This window comes from Colletotrichum abscissum, assembly GCF_030869225.1.
Source record: "Colletotrichum abscissum strain IMI 504890 chromosome Unknown Scaffold_24.1, whole genome shotgun sequence".
NCBI lineage: Eukaryota > Fungi > Ascomycota > Sordariomycetes > Glomerellales > Glomerellaceae > Colletotrichum > Colletotrichum abscissum.
In genome coordinates this window covers 700,530-718,847 of record NW_026850143.1, presented here as the reverse complement: position 1 = coordinate 718,847, position 18,318 = coordinate 700,530, and the positions used below count along the sequence as shown (strand labels likewise).

The window sequence follows — 18,318 nt, the reverse complement described above, 5'->3', positions numbered from 1 at the left end:
AGAGTATGGGAATGGAGGGCCTGCTGAACGAGGGGTTCCTGAGATTAGATGCTGTTACGAGATGAATGAATACTAGTTTCCTACCCCAAAAGGGTCACCAGCGACCCCAATGCGAGACTATGGAAGCAAACTACACTTGGGTTCTGTTGATCCATGTACTAGACTCTGCGCTCCAACGAGCCCTTCGTTCATCCTCCATGGATCCCCCATCGTGAGAGATGCCGCGTTGGCGATCTCGTGCCGAGATAGCTCCGTCCTGGTCCGTCTTTAAAGTTGTGACGGGCGCATCTTCTGCATCGTTTGGACCGGCATTCGCTGAAGGTCACACCACCCCTCCATCAACCGTCCAAATTCAAATCTCCAACCCTTCTGATGCATCGACAGGACGATCGCTCTTGGGATATTGGGTTGCTTCATGGTACGGACACAACTGGGCTCGAGATCGAGTCGAGGGCTGTGCTGCCAAGTCTGGGGTAACGGGTAGCGTATAATGCCGGGGCCGCCGCATCTGCCGCCCTCCCCCTCCTTCTCTGCCCCCCGACAACGCCTCCCAATTGAGCCTCAAGTGATTCCATCATGACATGTACATTTATCGACTCTAAGCCTCCACGCCAAGTTCTGTGTCTGGCCGGGTTGCATGGAGCACCAGCCAAGTCCAACTGTCAGGTCTCGGGGTGTTGAACAGTCTTCTCCTCAGACCAACTCAACCCATCTTTTCAGGTCCAGCATCCCATCTCTCCTCGACTCCCAACTTGACTTCTCAAACCCCTTTGTTCATTCTTACTGTCCTTTTCCGTCGCGCCGTGAGTTATGGGGCATCTCAACGAAGTAGGCAATAACTCTGAACATGCAATGATGGAACGCACACGCCTCATCCGCTACCCCGACGCTCCCCATCCCATTGACCCGTCACACCCCCTAGTCCATAGTAAGATAGCGACAAAGTGTGGTGAGGTGTAGAGCTTTCCCCGCAATACCTCTAGCCTGCCCCACACGAGCTGAAGCTTCCCTTCCCCCCTCGTCCTCCATCATAGGTCTCTTCCCCCAAAACTCAAACCAACCAAGCCCAGCTTCCCCTTTTCGGAATACTGAACGACTAACGTACGCTCTTGAGTCTTGACTCTTGACGTGGTAGATCATGGATAGTACTGGACCGGGGGAGGAAAGCAAACGACGGACGTAATTGCCAGGCGCTACTGCAAGACCGGTCAAATAAAACTGTTGTTCGCTCCCGTCAAGCCAAGGAGACTCGCGGCTATCATTCCTTATTCCCAGACTACATCCATGTGCCGCTCAATGCCGGAGTAGGTTGTGTGGTTGTCGCCCATCCACGCTATTCTGCATACCAGAGTCAGAAAACTTCCGTTCCCCCATGTCGTTCATTCGTCCGCCCGTTGATTCGTTGGTCTCCGTTGATATTTGCGGTTCCGCATCCTTACCCCAGCTTTTGCCCAGGTCCTGCCATTGACGAACTCGTTCCGTTCCCACCCCCAACTTCCAACAAGCGCCGCCGCCGGTGGTTCTCCCTTGCCTCCACGCGAGATTGTTCGAGTAAGCCTCAACTGGGGCAAGGTAAGGTATTGACTCGGTCAGAGCCTTAGACATACATGCCCCAGAGGATGCTCCATCCGTCCAGCAGTGGAAACGCCCCAAACCTCAAACTCTCAGTTCTGCATCCGCGCGAACCCTTGACGACTCACCAGTGTGATGTGACGGGAGCTCTGGCAGGCGTGGCAGGCGTGGCAGGTCTTGCCGTTTCCTCTTCTCCTCAGCCCCAAATGTGTTCAACTGAGACATTGACGGGTTGACTCTTCCCATACCGCGTGCCTTCACACCCTCACCTGGGGAAAGGAGACGGAAAGAAAGAGAGACGTTGTTGGTCCAAGACAGGACGCAACGCTCCATGGAAAGCAAGCAAACAAGCATCTTGCCTTCTGCCCCCAGCTTTCTGCCAAAACCATGTTCAAAACCCCAAACGTGCTGTCCCCCCCAATCCGATATTCTCCCCAATGGTCTACCTCCGTACGGATACCTCGTTCGAACCATGCTTCCTGCGGCAGCGAGCTTCCAACGAATCATCCTCGTAGATCCTGCACTATGCCCACCCTCTAGATTGCAGCCAACCCATCCATCCCTTGTCCCGAATCCTGGGGTATCCGTCTGCCGGTCGTCCTAGCCCCAAAGTGGGTTCGGTCGATGTGGAGGAGCCTCTTGCCTTCTTACCCACTTGGCCTCCTCACGGGCGCGTTTGTGTCGTCGGTCGTCGGGCGTTGAGAAAGATCTACCACTAAATAACCCAGTCGTGGTCCTCGCAAGCCCCGGTATTCCGTTTTGACGTGTGGATGATCAGGAAGGTTGGGGGGAGGGGAGGGGAGGGGGCGTGTGAGAGTGGTGATGATGGGAAAAGACTATCCGACTCAACCGTCCTGCCAGCAGGGCTCCCAAGGTGCCAAGATGGCCCCGGTCCGTTGCTAAACCCCCCCAGTCTTTGCTTTTTTACGTCTTGGAAACGCTCTTTAGGGTGTGGATGAGAGACACTGAGAGAGAACGCGAGAGATTGAAAGGAGATGTGTGTGGAGGACTAGACCCGTTACGGCCGGGCTGGACCTTTATACATCTAATGGCCCAGTTCCCTCCTCTCGAAACATCATCTGCGTTCAGTCTTGGTTGTCATTCTTGTCGTCTCTTATTTCCTCCGTTCATCCAAAGAACATAGTGTACCGTTTGTATCATTATCCCTCTCCTCAATCGCTCAGTCAATTCCTTTGATACCCATCTACCTACCTAATCAACCACCACATACGGAAACAAAGCACCACCTTCGCGATGGATAACAAGGAAGACATCCACGAAGTCAACTCCCACTCCCACCACAACGAGCACCGCCGTCCCTCGGACCCCCACCAGCGTGTCGACAGCCACCACCGTCGTGTGCCTAACGGCGGCGGCTACAATGGCGAGTACCCAGAGGACGAGTACATGGCGCCCCATGTGAGCCGCGACGACGCGCTCAGGAGGATGAAGACGGCCGGATCAATCTCCATGTCGCCTGAGCTATTCGAGAAGCTGTATCTGTCGCCGCAGAATAACGTAAAGGGGGATCTGCGCAAGACCTTTGGTAACCCGACTCCGATGTAAGATAATCTAATACCTTGGTCCATGAAGATTGATGAAGGCGTGTTGGCTAACGCCTATACAGCGCCATTGTCGGATTCCTCATCTCATTGACGCCTCTTGCTTGTGACTTGATGGGTTGGAGAGGAGCAGGCGGAAGCGGTGCGGCAGGCATGTAAGTCATCCCACAACACTCCCTTCTCATCAAGACGCCTCTCAAACTCACACGTCTTCCTTCACAGCGGCTCATACTTCTTCTTCGGCGGTCTCCTCATGTTCGTAGGCGGCCTCCTCGAATGGGTCCTCGGCAACACCTTCCCCTCCGTCGTCTTCCTTACCTTCTCCTCGTTCTGGTTCACCTTTGGTGCGACGCTGAACCCTTCCTTTGCCGCCTTCTCGTCATATGCTCCCGCGAACGCGACGTCTGGGGCCGAGGGGCTGACGACGCAAGGTTTCAATGCTAGTTTCGGTCAGTCACTGACTACCTCTTACCCTTCTCCCATATCACTTTGGATTCAAACTGACACGGTGTCAATGAATAGGCTTCATCACCCTCGCGATGGGTATGATCTGCGTTGTCTTCCTCATCTGCTCGCTCCGCACCAACATCGTCTTCTTCCTCATCTTCTTGACGCTCGTTGCTGCTTTCGGGTTGATTACGGCCGCGTATTGGTTCCTTGCCATGGATTATACTAGCAATGCTGCTTACGCCGCAAAATTGCTCCAGGTACGTCTTGAGAGCGTGAGAGGTGTTGAGAAGTAAGACAGTACTGACACCATCTTTTCAGGCTGCCGGTGCTTGCGCCTTCGTGACTTGCGCCGCTGGTTGGTGGCTCATCTTCGCCATCCTCTTGGCTTCGCTCGACTTCCCCTTGGAGCTTCCTGTTGGAGACCTGAGCAGAGTGATTCGGGGCAAGAGTGAAAAGAGCCAAGTTTGAAGGATCTTGCGCAAAATTATGGCAAGAATCGTTTCAGAATGTATGGGTGCTGGCGTAGAAGAGCAAGTTGTGTTAGTCCATGAAGTTATCTTGTCGTCAATATCTAAGCATGGAGGATGACAAAGGCCACACTCTGATGTTTTGAGTCACATGTGATACAATTTTCACGCGTGGAACAGCTGTAGTAATGCATACCAAATATTGTATTGGTGCTAGAAATCCACTTTGTCAGTTTCCAGTGCCCTGGTCTTGAGTTTATGCGAAATGAAGACTGTAATTTACGTCTAGCCCTCTCCGCATTCTTCAGCAAGACCCAGAAATGAATTCAAAAGCAACATCAGGGATTTTCTTAATGGCCGTAAGCAAATCTCCGTTTCATGTAATCCTCGTCCTCCTCGTTGCTTGATGCTGAGCTTAGTCTTCCCATCCCTCAGCTGCCAGTTCGTTAGGACCCTCACTCAACTCTCTCCAGTAGCTGTGGGGAATCTCGTCGAGCAAGTCCAGTCCGAATTCAGGCGTGCTTCTTCGTAGTGCCTTGAACCTCGTACCGGTATCGATCCAAGTCATGTTGGCGAGGAAGTACTGTGAGATAAGCCTCCGTAATGAGTCCCCATGGACTGTCCATGCATAGATGATAGGCACGGATTCGAAAAGTATGGTCTTTAGTTGGAAGGTCCCGGGACACTCCGATAGGAAATTTCGGATCCTAGCCAGGCATATCTCCTTGAGATCTTCGATGGTGTACTTGTCAGCGAGAAAGTAAAGCTGGACGTGGTGCATGTACATTGGCCTCAGGTGTTCAACATCCCGGCAAGCCTTCTCGAACGCCTCAATGCCGGTAAACTTCCTCAGAATAGACTGAGTCTGGTCCATAGGCGATGGCTTCTCATCGCGGCCCTCCCCATAGAAAAACTTGTCATTTACAAAGTGGTGTTGTGAGCCTCTGTGTTCGGTAGCCCAGAAGTATCCCTGCATTGAACGGGGCAAGTTCTTGGGGGCGTCGCCTTCTTCAGGAGCCTCATTCTCCTCAGAAAATGTAGGCGTAGCTTTGGATTCCGGCAGTGTGTAGTCACCTCGGTAGGCGTATTGTGTCAGCAGGACGAAAGTGATAGGGTCAGTATCGTCCCAGATGACCTTGCCCTCCCTGGACTCTTGAAAGCCTCCCGTCAGGAGGGCGCTTAGGGGCGGCGAAAGATTGGCGAAGGGGGCTTCATGAACGGTGTATTCTTTCTTCTCCGGACCGACGATGAACTTGATGTCCCTGGACTGCATTACTCTTGGTCATATGTTAGCAAGACTAGATTGAAGCGGGCAATGGTGGGGTTGCATGTACTCATCCAAGTTCTCGAACGTGTCGAATCGTTTCCGTTTGCCAAGCATATCTGCGATGCGAGGTGTACTTCGCAATTCTGATTGGCGTTTGCGAAGGATACTTGATAAATTTGGCGAGTATGAGATAGGAATAGTAGCAATCTATTTTTGCTCAAGAAGCCTCCTGCTGCACAAAGGTTGCTGGCCGGGAGTTCAGGTTGGCGAGTGGAGGTTTGCAATAGGAGGGTGCAGTGTGGGCGTGGCTGAACGATTTAAAATCTTGATTCCGGCTCCTTCTCTTTTGAGAGGCAAAAAAAGATGACTGGGTCAATAGGAGCTACCGTGGGTGAAAACCTCAGTAGCTCCTTCTCAGATGTCTTCCATTGCAGAATACAACTAATAACATCAAGTTACCAAGCAAGGCAGTACGATACCCAGGTGGACTTAATCCACTCCTGTCGATAACACTGGTAACATCCAAAAATCTTTTCAAGGCCCAAGATCTCAGAATTCAAACTACTGTTACTACTTAAGACCTTTGACTTTCAAGATGCGTAGCTTTACCTTGCCTTGGCCCTTCAAAGAGGAAGTACTCGATTGTTCGATTGTCAAGGACATGGCTCGCTTTGCCCCGAGCGATCAGAAAAAGAAGAGTCTTGTAGCTGGTGTTTGTGATAATGATTTTGGCAAAAGAATATTCCATAAAAGGCTCCCTTCAAGGAGTTATCTTTTTCTTGTTTTGCTACTCCAATAAATGCAACGGGCCGGCCCGCATAAGTCTTTGTTGTTGAACGCTCTCCTGAGCGAATACCTATTACTGTACAAATACTGCCTGAACCTCTTACTCGGATGATTACTGAACATTTTCGACGCCGCAGGTAAGACTCGGCCGAGAAGTTTCGATTTCCAGAGCCGATTCAGGTAAACGTCCGTGCCTGCGGCGACATGCCGGCGTTCGGATCTGCCCCACAGATCTACGAACGGTGGAAGCCAAGTCCGTTAATATAGAATGGCGGGGGGAGTGCGTGGCATCGCCGAGAGCCGGAAAATGTCGACGTTCCCACATGGCCGACTTGCCGGAAAGTCAGGAGAACCCCCTGATTCATCATGTATATAAATCGTCTTCGTCGCCAAGGATTCATGACCCGGCAGCTCACTACTGATGACACTTATTCTTGGCCATACCTTCAGCTATGTCTCTCCTCGCTAAGGCCGTCGTCATTGCTAGCACCTTGCCTGCTCTCGTGCAAGGCAGCAAGATCTCCCTCGCTAGCCGGCAGACCCTCAACACTACTTGCGCTGACATCCACTACTTTGAAGCCCGAGGCACAACTTTGTCATATCCCGGAAGCTTGATCACGGTCATTGACCCGCTCATGGAGACTTTCCCTAACAGCAATTACGAGGATATTGTTTACCCAGCCACGGACGAGTCTGGGAGTGACAGCTACTTTGTTGGAGTTCGCGATGGCGCCAAGCAGATCATCTCTTATGCAGAGGCTTGCCCCGAATCCAAGATCGTCTTGATGGGATATTCTCAGGGCGCCATGGTTATTGGAGATATCCTGGCTGGCGGTGGTGATGGCAATGTCTTGGGCAACTACACCAAGCCTCTGGTTGATGCTCGCACTGTTGGATACCACAGTAAGGCCAACTATAGATTTTGGGTCAAGAGTTACCTGCTGACATCGTTGTCCAGTCGCGGCGATCTTGCTGTACGGCAACCCCCGACACATGCCGAATCAGACCTACAATGTTGGCAACGCTTCTACGTTTGGTGCCACCGGCGTAAGTTTCAACCTTGTTGGGGAAAACCTTGAATGGTTATCGTGACTAACGCTGTCCGCAGAAATATCCTCGTACCGCTGGACAACTTGCTTCCTTCAACGTTTACGCCGACAGAGTCCACGACTACTGTAACTACCGGGACGGAGTATGTGATGCCAGCGGGAGTAATCTCACCGCGCACATGGCTTATCCTTCAGATTACGACACCCAGGCAATTGCTTGGCTGGATTCTAAACTCAAGGCAAACTGAATATTATCTTGGATATTGCAGAAATCTCCTCGCACAGGTGGTTGGCGCGGTGGATGCCTAAAGTAAGCCGTCAATTACTAAAAGAAGAAATCTGCCAGTAATGGTTCCGATCCTTGGAACATGAACACAAGACCATCAATGATCCGCGTTTGGCTATAGGCAGTGACAAACTAGAGTTCTAGAGACTACGTGGATACCTTGCCTTGTCCAACATGGCACAGTGCCCCAAATGCCTACCTTAAGTATTACCTATATTACCTTATGGTCAAGGCACTTTCGTCCCTCCTGTTCTGTTCTTTGAACTACTGGTCTACGTTGTGCAAAGCTCAACCGAGGTCCTCCTAGTTTGCCTGTCTTCTATGGTCTATGAAATAGCGTGAATTCCCTGAATTTTGGAGAATCCCCCTTGGAAGGAAGGCAGACCCCAGAGAGCCTTACGTTCCTTCCATACCTGGACATGGAATCTCAACCATCACCGCCTTCCATAGAAAATTTTCCTCTCCCACTTTACTTAGGTACCTTCGTTCTCCGACTCAACATACACCATCAGGCACCTTGGAATTGATCAATCACGAACTTTCAAAAATTATTTCCCCCCTTCATCTCCACGCCTCCCACAGTTCTTTCACTCCAGCGATTTCGCAGCAAAGCTTTACCTCTGCAGCAACACTATTCTTCGCGATGTCTCTGAAGCGCAAGCGAGACATGAGTCAGTAAGAACCCCTTCAATCCACGTCTCTATTAAGTCAAACTCACGTGAGACTGCAGGATCTTTCGGTCTGGGGCCCTTACATTCATGATCGGCAAAGATCGGGTCAGACATACAGGCCACGAAGTTGTCTTCCTTGGCTTATCCCCATCTTTCGACAACTTCATCAGACAGGGAACCATTGTCCGAGTTGTCCGATTCAACCGCGTCGTCAACAGAAAAATCTCATCCCTCGTGACCTGGCCTCACATTGAGCCAGCTACTTTTGTCAACTTGACGGAGTATGCCTATTCCCGCGACTACACGGCGCCTGCCCTGTCGCAGTCCAATCAGAACGTCACTTCCAACGCCGTCGAGGGAAAGCATGGGAGTAATGATATGCCTGGTCCCGGGAGCGATGCCGGCACCATATACGCAACCGGGATTGCGAGAACCTCGACAGCGAAGAACAGTTCCCAAGTCGAATTGCAGCGCCGCAAACCAAGTGATGGACAGAACACGCAGCAGGCTGAGATTCCGTCATTGTATATGTGGATGAGGAGTGTTTCGCGAGATTCACAGTCTCAGCAGCCTACAAGTGCTCGGTACAAATTCTGCGAGGAGCTTTTCCCCATTCCCTCCGAAGCCGCCCAAGCGACAACTGAAGACTGGCTAGATGACGTCAAGCAACAACATCGGACCGGCTATAAGGAAGTATTCCTCGCATACGCCAAGCTTTATCTGGTTGCAAACAAGTTCTCCATTACTGAACTCAAGAGACTTTGCCTGCACAAACTTCGCCAAAGCCTGCTACATGCTCCCCGCACCGACGAGATGCTGCGGGCCACAACCGACACTATCCGGCACGTTTACTTGAATGTCCAATCTCGAGACGACGATCTCAGAAAATTACTTGTGCATTTCTGCCTGACCGACATGCAGTGGATGATGAGAAACAACAACCTGGACCCAGTGCTGGAGAGTGTCCCAGGCTTCGCCATTGATCTATTCCGCGAGATCTCCCATACTTACTGGACATAGCTCAGAGATGGAGGACCTGCCTGAGATATGGGTGCATGAAGAAGGTAAATTGGGTGATACATTGGTACAATGGCGACAAATGCGTTGTCGATGGTCTCCTGCTGTCCTAATGAGATTTTCTTCATTGGCCATGGCCGGAAACCTGCGAGGCGAAATCAGTCACCCTGGACAAAGCTCGTTTTCCGGGCGAGGGTATCTTGGGAAAAAATACGGGATGAAGATTAATACGGAGAATTTCCAGATCCGAACGACACATCCAATACAAATCGTACTTCGCTACTAGTAAGCTTTCTGGTGCAACGTCTAAAGTGCAACAGTGATGTGGGAGTTGATGACTAACACAGTGTGGCTGAGGGGCAAGTCACAAACCTGACAGGGCAAGATTGAGCCACACCCCGCCGGACCCACCAGCTAGCAACGGAAACAGAGGTTGAATGTAAACAAACGCGATCGGGATGGCCAATACGGTTTGGTGTCTGCCGCACCAAACTCCAAGCTTTTGGTTTGCTCAACTCCGATTCTGTTGCTACACTCCCGCAACCGACAATTGAAAAACATTGCTCCCCTCCATATTTTCTTTCGACCATTCCTACTTTTCGAAGACCGACGCGACCACAGCTCAATCTCTTGTGACCTGATGCATTCTAGTCGCGAATAATATTTCCTCCCTGCGATCGACGCGCCCGTCCTGTACCTCTCTCTTGCGCAGCAGTTCGCGCTCCGGATCGCGACCAGCTTTACCTTGCACAATTCCTGAGCTTCACAGGTGCTACACCGCCCAGAGATAGCCCAGCATGACAGAAAACTTGGCCTTTGAGGGTCTAGTCCCGAATGAATACTTCACACTGGATGGCCGATTGGGCTCCTTTCATCAAGTCTACCCTGCACCAAAGCGTCGTCAATCAGGCGCGACCAAAGGCGGCAAAAACCTTACATGGCCGCACATGAAATACTTGCTGCCAGAAGATGTATGTCTGCAGCCAGAAGAGCTTAGCAAAAGACGACGCGTGTGCTAACTTGCCGCAGCTCGCGAAAGCAGGTTTCGTCTGGCGGCCGTTCCCCGAAAACCCCGATAACGTCGCATGTTTCCTCTGCAACAAATCTCTTGATGGCTGGGAAGAGGGTGATAAGCCCCTCGAAGAGCACTTGAAGCACTCTCCCGAATGCGGGTGGGCCATTGTCGCGGGTATCGAAGCCAACCTCAACGGTCTGTCGTCAGAGGACCCTTCTAGTACTCGAATGATCGCGGCCAGAAAGGCGACTTTTGATGGACGTTGGCCACACGAGGGAAAAAGGGGCTGGAAGAACAAGATCAAACAGGTCAGTCATGGAACTTCGACCTTACCTTCCTCTACTAACTAGTTCTTAGCTTGCCGAAGCAGGATGGAAATACACGCCTTCCCTCGAGTACAATGATATGGCAACCTGCACCTACTGCGAGCTTGCTCTGGACGGTTGGGAACAAAACGACAAGCCCATGTACATCCCCTGAGTGTTGCGTTCGCAAGCATTATCTGACCCAATTACAGGGACGAACACTTCAACCGATCCCCCAACTGCCCGTACTTCGCGTTAGTAAATCAATACGCTTCCACGAGAAAGCCGAAGGGCAAGGCCGCCCGAGGCTCAAAGAACACGTCGAGACTATCCGTACAGTCAGTCGCGACATCGATTTCCGATATCACATCCATAACAGACGTCCCTGCGGAGTTTGATGACAGTGTCTTGACAACGGCCTCCACAATGGGCGGCAAGAAAGGCACCCGTGCCAAAAAGGCCACCACGACAAAAGGCAGAAAGACCAAGGCAAAGAAGGATGAGCCTGTAGAAGTTGTCGAGGATGAGGCCATGCCGGAAGAAGACATTGGGCTACCCCCATCGAAACCTACCCGAGGGCGCAAGCGCACGAGCGACGACGTGGATGATTCGGCGCTCACAGTCTCTGAGGCACCTGCACCAAAGAAGCGTGGAGGACGCGGTCGGCCCAAAGCTGCCGCTGACAGCTCGACCATCGATCAATCACAACAGGACATCAGCATTGCGGATGCGCCGCCGCCGACGAAGGCACCAAAAGGCCGCAAGACTGCACGTGCGTCTGGAACGAAGGGAACACGGAAAGCCTCGGGGACCTCACAAAGGTCAAACGCATCAATGGCGTCCCTGCGAACTGCACCCGGCGCATTCCCCGAGGATGACGATGAGATTACCAGGCAGCTTGAGGCTGACCTGGAGCGTCCGCTGACGGACGATGAAGATATCATGCAAGATTCCGATTCGGAACGAAAGAAAGCTCCTGCCCCCAAGGCAAAGTCAAAGAAGAACCAGTCGGACATGGAGTCTGGTGTCAGCCCTGAGCCGTCAGACAACCACGAGATGTTCGACGCGGAACCGTACGTGGCAGACGAAAAGGATGTTGACGACGAATTGAAGCAACTGGAGGCCGAAATGACTATCGATGAGCCTGAGGTTCTGGAAGTTCCCAAAAAGGGGCGCAAGGCTGCAGCTCCCCGCAAGGTGTCTAAGCAGACCAAGGCTCAGAAGGCCAAGGCCGCGAAAGTGGTCGTCGAAGAAGACGAGCTAGTGGTTCCAGCAGAGCCCAGCCGCCTCGAACAGCCTGCTGATATTGAAGAGGATGAGATCAGCACTGCCACGGTGATCACGACAAAGCCTGCTCGCGCAAGCACTGGGAGGAAACGGGGACGCCCTTCAAAGGCGTCATTGGCGGCGCGTGCATCTATGGAAAGCGCTGGCAAGGTTGAAGAGATAGAAGCTATCGCGCCGGAGCCTGCAGCCGCTGCTGCTGAAGTCGAGCCGGAACCTGAAGCCCAGGCTGAGCCTGAAGCTGAGATCGAGACTGAAGCCGAGGACACGTCAGCGCGTCAGTCTTTTGCTTCGGCACGGCAAACGCCCGCACCAGTGGAGCCTCAAGACGAGCCTGAAGAGGAACACGAGGAGCTGGAGGAACCAGAGCAAGAGCTCCCCGATGAGCTTGCAGACGAGCCGGAAGAGGAAGAAGAGTCCGAGTTGGAGCAAGTAGACGAGCTTGGGCCTGAGCCTGAGTCTGAGGCACCTGAGCCCACACCAAGGAGCGCACTGAAGACGAGCTCCCCGCCACTGCTATCATCGCCTGTTCTCACCTCATCTGCTCGCCGGAGTGTGCAACATCAATCAGGTACTCCACGTATCTCTCCTGCCCAGTCAGCTCGCCAAGCGGCTGTTTCGCCCTCGCCATCTCCGCAGTCCTCAGATGCCGAGAACCAGCCTCCGTCTTCAAGACCTTCCACAACTCAAAAGCGGGTGACACATGCGCCTATTTCATCAACCCCAGCAAGACCTAACTCGCCAACCAAGCGCAAAGCTTTGGCAAGTCTCCAAAGCACCACGCCCTGGAACCCCGTCGATATTGACCTCGTCTTCGGATCCCCTGAAAAGTCGGACAAGAGGAACCCAGTCGACAGGCTCCTTCATAAAGGCAGCGAGCTGACAAGCCCTGAGATGCGCATGACAGTGGAGGAGTGGATTCACCACAACGCCAACCAGGCTGAGTCGAAGCTGCGACAAGAGTGCGAGGCTATGGTTAGCAGGTTCGAGAGCGAGGGGAGCAAGGCAATGAACGTCTTGGAGGGCTTGATTGTAGACTGAGTGTTTGCATAGCGTAGTTTCGTTGGGAGCACCATTCAAGGGTTAATGATTGGACTATGATCATGATACAACAACAGACAACTAGTGTGTGCGCTTATCAACAGGCCCAGTCGGCCGTTGGTAATTGGATTTGTGCAAGGCAGCAAGGTTGAATAATGACACTTTCGACCGCGTTGGGAACAGAAGAGGCAATGATTGGCTCTTGAGCATTTGCACACAAAAGGAGAACTGCAAAGGGGAAGCGTATTGTTCTGACAGGCAATTGTCATTATTATTATTGATTTTTAAATAATGAGGGTGTTTGATCTAATCTATGTTCATTAAGAAATCCCCTCTTGAAAATTGTTGTTTGGAATGTTTCCTCATTCGTCTAATTCATGATCCCAGTGGTATCGTTTCCGGCATGTCAATGTTTCATTACTTGCTCGCTGCACCCACTACTGTCCTTCACTTCATTTTGATGTTGTTTCTTCTTCAACACTATCATGTCGTCATCTCCATGATGAGCATGATCTAGGTGCAGTGCTGAACGCCGTCAGCGTGAGTGTGGCACTCCTGAGGAGCGCTGGAGGTCACAGCGGCAGTGGTGGTAGCGGCGCCAGCGGCAGCGGTAGTCGTAGGCGTGGCCTCGTGGTCGTGGTCCTCCTCCTCAAGTTCGCCGGGGCATCCGACGCCAGGGGCAGCGATGTCGTAGGCCCAGACGTCAATGGCGAAGTACTGCAGCGCGTCGCTGTCGAAGACGGAGTAGGTGGCGTTGTTCTTTGCGAGCTCGAGGGCCTCAGCGAAGTCTTCGGCGTAGTGCTCGACGGCGCCCTCGGAGATGAGGGGAACGTGGAAGACGCGGTGGAGGAGGTCGGTGGCCCAGAAGGTGTTGAGTTTGGAGTTGGCGACGTTGTAGCCCAGGCCGCAGACGGAAGTCAGGGGGCGGCGGATTTCAAAGGAGAGAGGGCAGATGACGGTCTCCTGGGAGGCGTTGGCGCCGCGCCAGTGGCCCGCCCAGCCGGACTGGGTGGCGCAGTTGCGGTCCGGGTCGTCGCAGCGGAAGGTCATGCCGTTCTTGTCGGCGTTGACGACGCGGTCGTACCAGCCTACGGGGGTGGCGGTGGACGAGTTGCCAAAGTACTTGCGGACGTGCTCGGAGCTGTTGCCGAAGCGGAGGATGTGGTCGCGGGCGTGGGCGGCGAGCTGCTGGGCCTCGGCGAGGCCGACCTCGAGCTGTGCGCGGAGGGTCGAGTTGCAGGACTGGTGGATGGGGAAGGTCTTTTGCCAGCCGGCGGACCAGTCGTAGGGGGCTTGCGGAGTGGAGGCCGGGGCCGCGGGGACGGAGACGGTCTCGGAGGTGGAGGTGGCCTGGCGGCGCGCGAGGGGAGTCGCGTCCGCGAGGGCGGAGAGCAGCAGGGCTGCGGAGGCGAGGCTGTACTTCATCTTGACTGGTGTATTTTGAGGCTGAAAAGCTTGAAGATGCTCTGGTGGACGGACTGCTGAAAGCCTTGTTGAATATGAGCTCGAGCTTTGGACTTGGAGCTTAGGAAACAGCTTGAAGATAGGAGCTTGACATTGAAGAATGCGAGGTATGTGATGGTCTTTTATATCTGCAAGCTCGCCATGTGGATGAGAATTTTCTCTGTCGGTCCCATCGCCTCGGGTCTCCAATGGTGCTCGAGAGGCTCTTCGAGATGTCGAGCCAAGACCAGCTAGCCATGCTATGCTTGCTTTATGGGTAGATTCGTTGCTCACGTCCACAAGTAGGCAAAACCTTCCATCCTAGCCAGGTTGCAAAGTCCGTTGGGCATGCGCTACCCCGTCTGGTCCCCCTTCCTCCGAAATCTGCGTTCGTCGCCAGCCATCTCTGCCGCTCGTTGCAGTTGGGTAATCCCTCCATCTTTCCCGGTTCCCCTCTCGTCGTGTGCTCGTCAACAAGCTCCTTTGATGAAAAGGATCCAATATTACGCCAGTGGAGCCCATGTCGTCGGTCACGATTGCCTTCTTAGAACACTCTTGGCCATGCGTGAGGTATTAGTTGGGTGTCGCCAAGACGTGGGCAGCTCTGTGCCAAGCTTACGATCACCTTGATGTTCTCGAGGTCGATTGGCCAATGGACCACACGGCGAATGGCAAGTCTCGGTAGTAGAGACTCGACTCCACGGCTAAGAAGTGCTAAGTCGTGTTGGCTCGTGAATTCGGTGACGTTGGGGCGGACTTTTACAGCTGGAAGCTGAGTCGCCCGGTGGCCATCCGGGTTCTCGGACCCCCGCTCGACTCGGAGGACATCAAGGTGTCGGAACCGGGGTCCGGCATAGACCCGCTTTTTGTTTTGTTTTCGTTCTCTGGTTTCCCGCCCCGCCTCGGTCGTCTGCCCTTCTTGTTTGCCATTGTTGGGCTTTTATTCAGCTTGTGGGCTGCATGCTTGACAACTTTGTCTAACAACTGACAAGTGTAACCCTACATGTTCCTTTCCCCTCCCTCTACACAAGACCAGCCACGCGATGTGATTAAGACACCACTCTCATGGACCGCGGAGACCCCGAGACAGTCCATTGGCACTTCCAGGCGCTTGGTAATACTAGTATTTAAATGGCTACGTTGTGGCATGCGCGAATAGCGTTGGCGGATGTAACTCTATTGCGTAAAGTAGGCGTCAAACACCTGCAGGACCTTGCTTCCGTCGCGGGGGTTCCCGTTGTTCTGTCGTTGGTCGTAGTCCAGGAGCGCGTTTTTCGCCTTCAAAACTTCATGGCTGCGACCGGTCCTTGCCTTGAGGGATTTATGGATTCCTTGAGCAGGGTATGCGACGAGTCCGAACATTGCTAGGCAGGCAGCCGGGTTAGCTTAGACCGAAGACTCTTGCCAAACATGATCTGCTTTAGGTGATATCAGTCAAATTTTCGTTACTTACCAGCTCCTGGCTTGAGAATAAGGCCGAAGGACCCCGTGGCAACTCCCTTTGCTAGACCAAGAGCACCTCCTTCCTTCGCGCCTTTGTAGGGATCGGTGAAGACACCCGTCAGTCCGTCATAGAATCCGGTTCCAAAGGTCTAAGTTCACGTCAGCTGTAGGCTCGGATGATCTCATCTGATAACCAGCTTTACCTTTGCGGCTACAACTCCTCCGCTCTTCCAGTCTTCTACCTTGCCATTGTCTCGTACCTTGTCGCCGTACAGATTGGGAGCGTTGTGAAGGCCTTCTGTGATGGCGAGGGGCATGCTCACAAGGCCGCCCTTGACGATCGCTCCAGACATGGAGGCAAATCCCTTACCCACAGCCATTGCGGCTGCACCACTCGCCGAGCCGGCCTCATTACCAGAAGCCCGAGAACGCTTGTATTCCTTCCATGGATCGATGAAGGTGCCGCCCAGAGCGACGGTGAAGTCGGTGACGGTGCCTAGGAGTGAAGAGGCACCACCGGTGATGGGATCCCATCGTTTCACATCGGTGTCGTATTCCTTCGTTCGCAGAGGCTTCAAGTCAGACATCTTTATCTTCTTCGCAACAATCAGAGACGATGCTGCTTGATTCGACAGTCTCATCCGCTTGACGCCCGTTTTGGACTGCTTCTCAAATAGCCAGGCGGCGCGCTGACCAGAAAGTAGATCGCAGCCGAGATCGCTGGCAGGAATGTTACGATGGAACGATGCTGTGGCGGTATCGACGCCGCGTTCTCGACGCATGACGCTGGCTACTTCTTGGACCGCACGATTTGCTTCGGGCGAAAGACAATACTGAATAGCCTCCACGAGCTTCTGCGTGTGGAGCTCCTTTTGAGGAATCGGTAAGGGTCCTGCTCCTGACTTTGCAATGACCCGGCCCCAAAACGGCTGGTCGCCGAAGAACGGCACGATGATAGTCGGTCTCGCGTTGATCAGGCCACAAGCTGTCGTTCCAGCTCCTCCATGATGCACCACGGCTGACACTCGTTTGAACAGCCACTCGTGTGGGCAATCTCCGAGATAGAACACGCTGTCTGTGTTTGACTTTCCCTCGCCGAGCTTGCTCCATCCTCGCGAGATGATGACACGGATGCCGCAAATACCTGCGGCCTCGAGGATGACGTCTGTCAAACGCCCTGGGTCGTCGATAACGATACTACCGAACCCAACATACAATGGAGGCGGACCGGCTGAAAGAAAGGCGTTCAAGTCGGCAGGTGGCTTGTAGGACGGCTCGTCGCGCATGAAGAAGCCGCAAACGTCAATTTCTGGACCCCAGTCTGCAGGCTTGGGAACCACGGCCGGTGACCAGCAGTATGTGTGCGGGATCTTGAGAAACGTTGTCACGCCTGGACCCATGCTGGCAGGAATCGGCGCGAGCTGGAGATCCTTCCTTCGCCAGTTGTTGATAACATCGCCCAGACCCTGCCAGGTCATCAATTCGACGACTCCATACGACAGCCAATTGGTGACCTGTAGCTCCAGGTCCTTGCTGCGTTGGATGTTTGCTAGTGGGTGAGGGAAAGCACGAGTCGCTGTCCAGGGCATGGTGAACATGATGTGGGCTGGAATGCCGAGGGCTTGCGCACAATGCACATGGGCGAAGCTTGGGGGGTTCGCGATGATGGCGTCGGCTACGAACGGTCGGTTGCTGATGGGATCAGGATCAATGCAGGAACGCCAGCATCCGTGGAGCATTTCACGTATCATTCGTCGTTTCTTCCCCACATCGCCGCCCTTAAGAGACTCCATGGAAGGAATCAGACCAGGATTTCGGACCATGTACTTGGTATTCGTTAGTGGCAAGCGCAGGACATGGAAGATTCAAGGGGAAAACACAAGACTTACCGACATCAAGTCGGCGGGATCTCCGCCAATCGGGAAGAACTCTAAGCCAGAGTCGGTCACGAATTTGGAAAAGGTGTCATGCGTGGCTAGGCGAACCCGATGGCCGTAACGACGGAGAGCTGTGCCAAGTGCTATGAATGGCTGAACGTCACCTGGTTACACTGACATTAGTAGGCAACATCCACAAGTCAAGCTTCACGGTCATTTCCCGTGAGGAACTCACCCCGGCTACCTACAACCTGTATCACGACGTTAAGGAAGGGTACGGGCTTGAGGTTGATGTTCGGCAACGCAGTATCCTCGGCTGCGGGGAAAGGGGGAAGCTGCTCCCACAGTTCCCCTGGGTTCTGCGACTGGAAGTTGATGTTCACATGGCCGTCAGCTGCTTAAAGGTCAGTCTCAAGTACGGAGTATGCAAAGGGGCATGCTATTCTGACACTGTATCGCAGCCTCGCTAGATAACAGCGCACCGGTGGAGTGCAGCTCGTATGGAGGAGGGACGTTGCAGAGAGATTCGGCGTCCTCCATCTCGGCAGTCGCCAAAATTCTTTTCGAGTCCACAATAGACATGTTTTCCGTAATTGGCAAAGTGGCAGTTGCAGCAATGGACAATCAGAGTATGATGCGAAAGGGCGTCGATGAATTTATACGACATCATTGAAGATTCGCGCCGAAAACAGTAGATTTGACGATGGACTTAGGTTTGCGTAAGCGGCGCTGGAGCGGAGTTTTCTCTACATCGCCGGAACGCCGTTTGAGGCTGATGCCGGA

General features: G+C 53.3%; 7 protein-coding genes across 7 annotated transcripts; 4 read left to right on the top strand and 3 right to left on the bottom strand.

The window, feature by feature from the left end:
• Positions 1-2,826: 2,826 nt before the first annotated feature.
• On the top strand, positions 2,827-4,052 carry CABS01_09927 (GPR1/FUN34/YaaH-class plasma membrane protein; the record flags this gene model as incomplete). The annotated part of the gene is made up of 5 exons (XM_060543283.1): positions 2,827-3,134; positions 3,200-3,289; positions 3,357-3,583; positions 3,657-3,841; positions 3,903-4,052. 5 exons carry the CDS (start codon positions 2,827-2,829, stop codon positions 4,050-4,052), a joined length of 960 nt encoding a protein of 319 aa, XP_060399981.1.
• A 414-nt stretch (positions 4,053-4,466) lies between these two features.
• On the bottom strand, positions 4,467-5,432 carry CABS01_09926 (uncharacterized protein; the record flags this gene model as incomplete). Its single annotated transcript, XM_060543282.1, has 2 exons — positions 4,467-5,328; positions 5,386-5,432. The coding sequence occupies 2 exons, from the start codon at positions 5,430-5,432 to the stop codon at positions 4,467-4,469; spliced, it is 909 nt and encodes a 302-aa protein (XP_060399980.1).
• A 1,124-nt stretch (positions 5,433-6,556) lies between these two features.
• CABS01_09925 (axe1 cleaves acetyl side chain groups acetyl xylan) lies at positions 6,557-7,401 on the top strand (the record flags this gene model as incomplete). The annotated part of the gene is made up of 3 exons (XM_060543281.1): positions 6,557-7,007; positions 7,063-7,151; positions 7,213-7,401. The coding sequence occupies 3 exons, from the start codon at positions 6,557-6,559 to the stop codon at positions 7,399-7,401; spliced, it is 729 nt and encodes a 242-aa protein (XP_060399979.1).
• A 796-nt stretch (positions 7,402-8,197) lies between these two features.
• Positions 8,198-9,130, top strand: CABS01_09924 (uncharacterized protein; the record flags this gene model as incomplete). The annotated part of the gene is made up of 1 exon (XM_060543280.1): positions 8,198-9,130. The coding sequence occupies one exon, from the start codon at positions 8,198-8,200 to the stop codon at positions 9,128-9,130; it is 933 nt and encodes a 310-aa protein (XP_060399978.1).
• Positions 9,131-9,924: 794 nt separating this feature from the next.
• On the top strand, positions 9,925-12,772 carry CABS01_09923 (AT hook domain-containing protein; the record flags this gene model as incomplete). The annotated part of the gene is made up of 4 exons (XM_060543279.1): positions 9,925-10,098; positions 10,157-10,450; positions 10,500-10,609; positions 10,660-12,772. 4 exons carry the CDS (start codon positions 9,925-9,927, stop codon positions 12,770-12,772), a joined length of 2,691 nt encoding a protein of 896 aa, XP_060399977.1.
• Positions 12,773-13,285: 513 nt separating this feature from the next.
• CABS01_09922 (uncharacterized protein) lies at positions 13,286-14,197 on the bottom strand (the record flags this gene model as incomplete). The annotated part of the gene is made up of 1 exon (XM_060543278.1): positions 13,286-14,197. One exon carries the CDS (start codon positions 14,195-14,197, stop codon positions 13,286-13,288), a length of 912 nt encoding a protein of 303 aa, XP_060399976.1.
• A 1,194-nt stretch (positions 14,198-15,391) lies between these two features.
• CABS01_09921 (uncharacterized protein) lies at positions 15,392-18,117 on the bottom strand (the record flags this gene model as incomplete). The annotated part of the gene is made up of 6 exons (XM_060543277.1): positions 15,392-15,579; positions 15,669-15,807; positions 15,862-17,484; positions 17,548-17,699; positions 17,771-17,929; positions 17,985-18,117. 6 exons carry the CDS (start codon positions 18,115-18,117, stop codon positions 15,392-15,394), a joined length of 2,394 nt encoding a protein of 797 aa, XP_060399975.1.
• Positions 18,118-18,318: the final 201 nt, after the last annotated feature.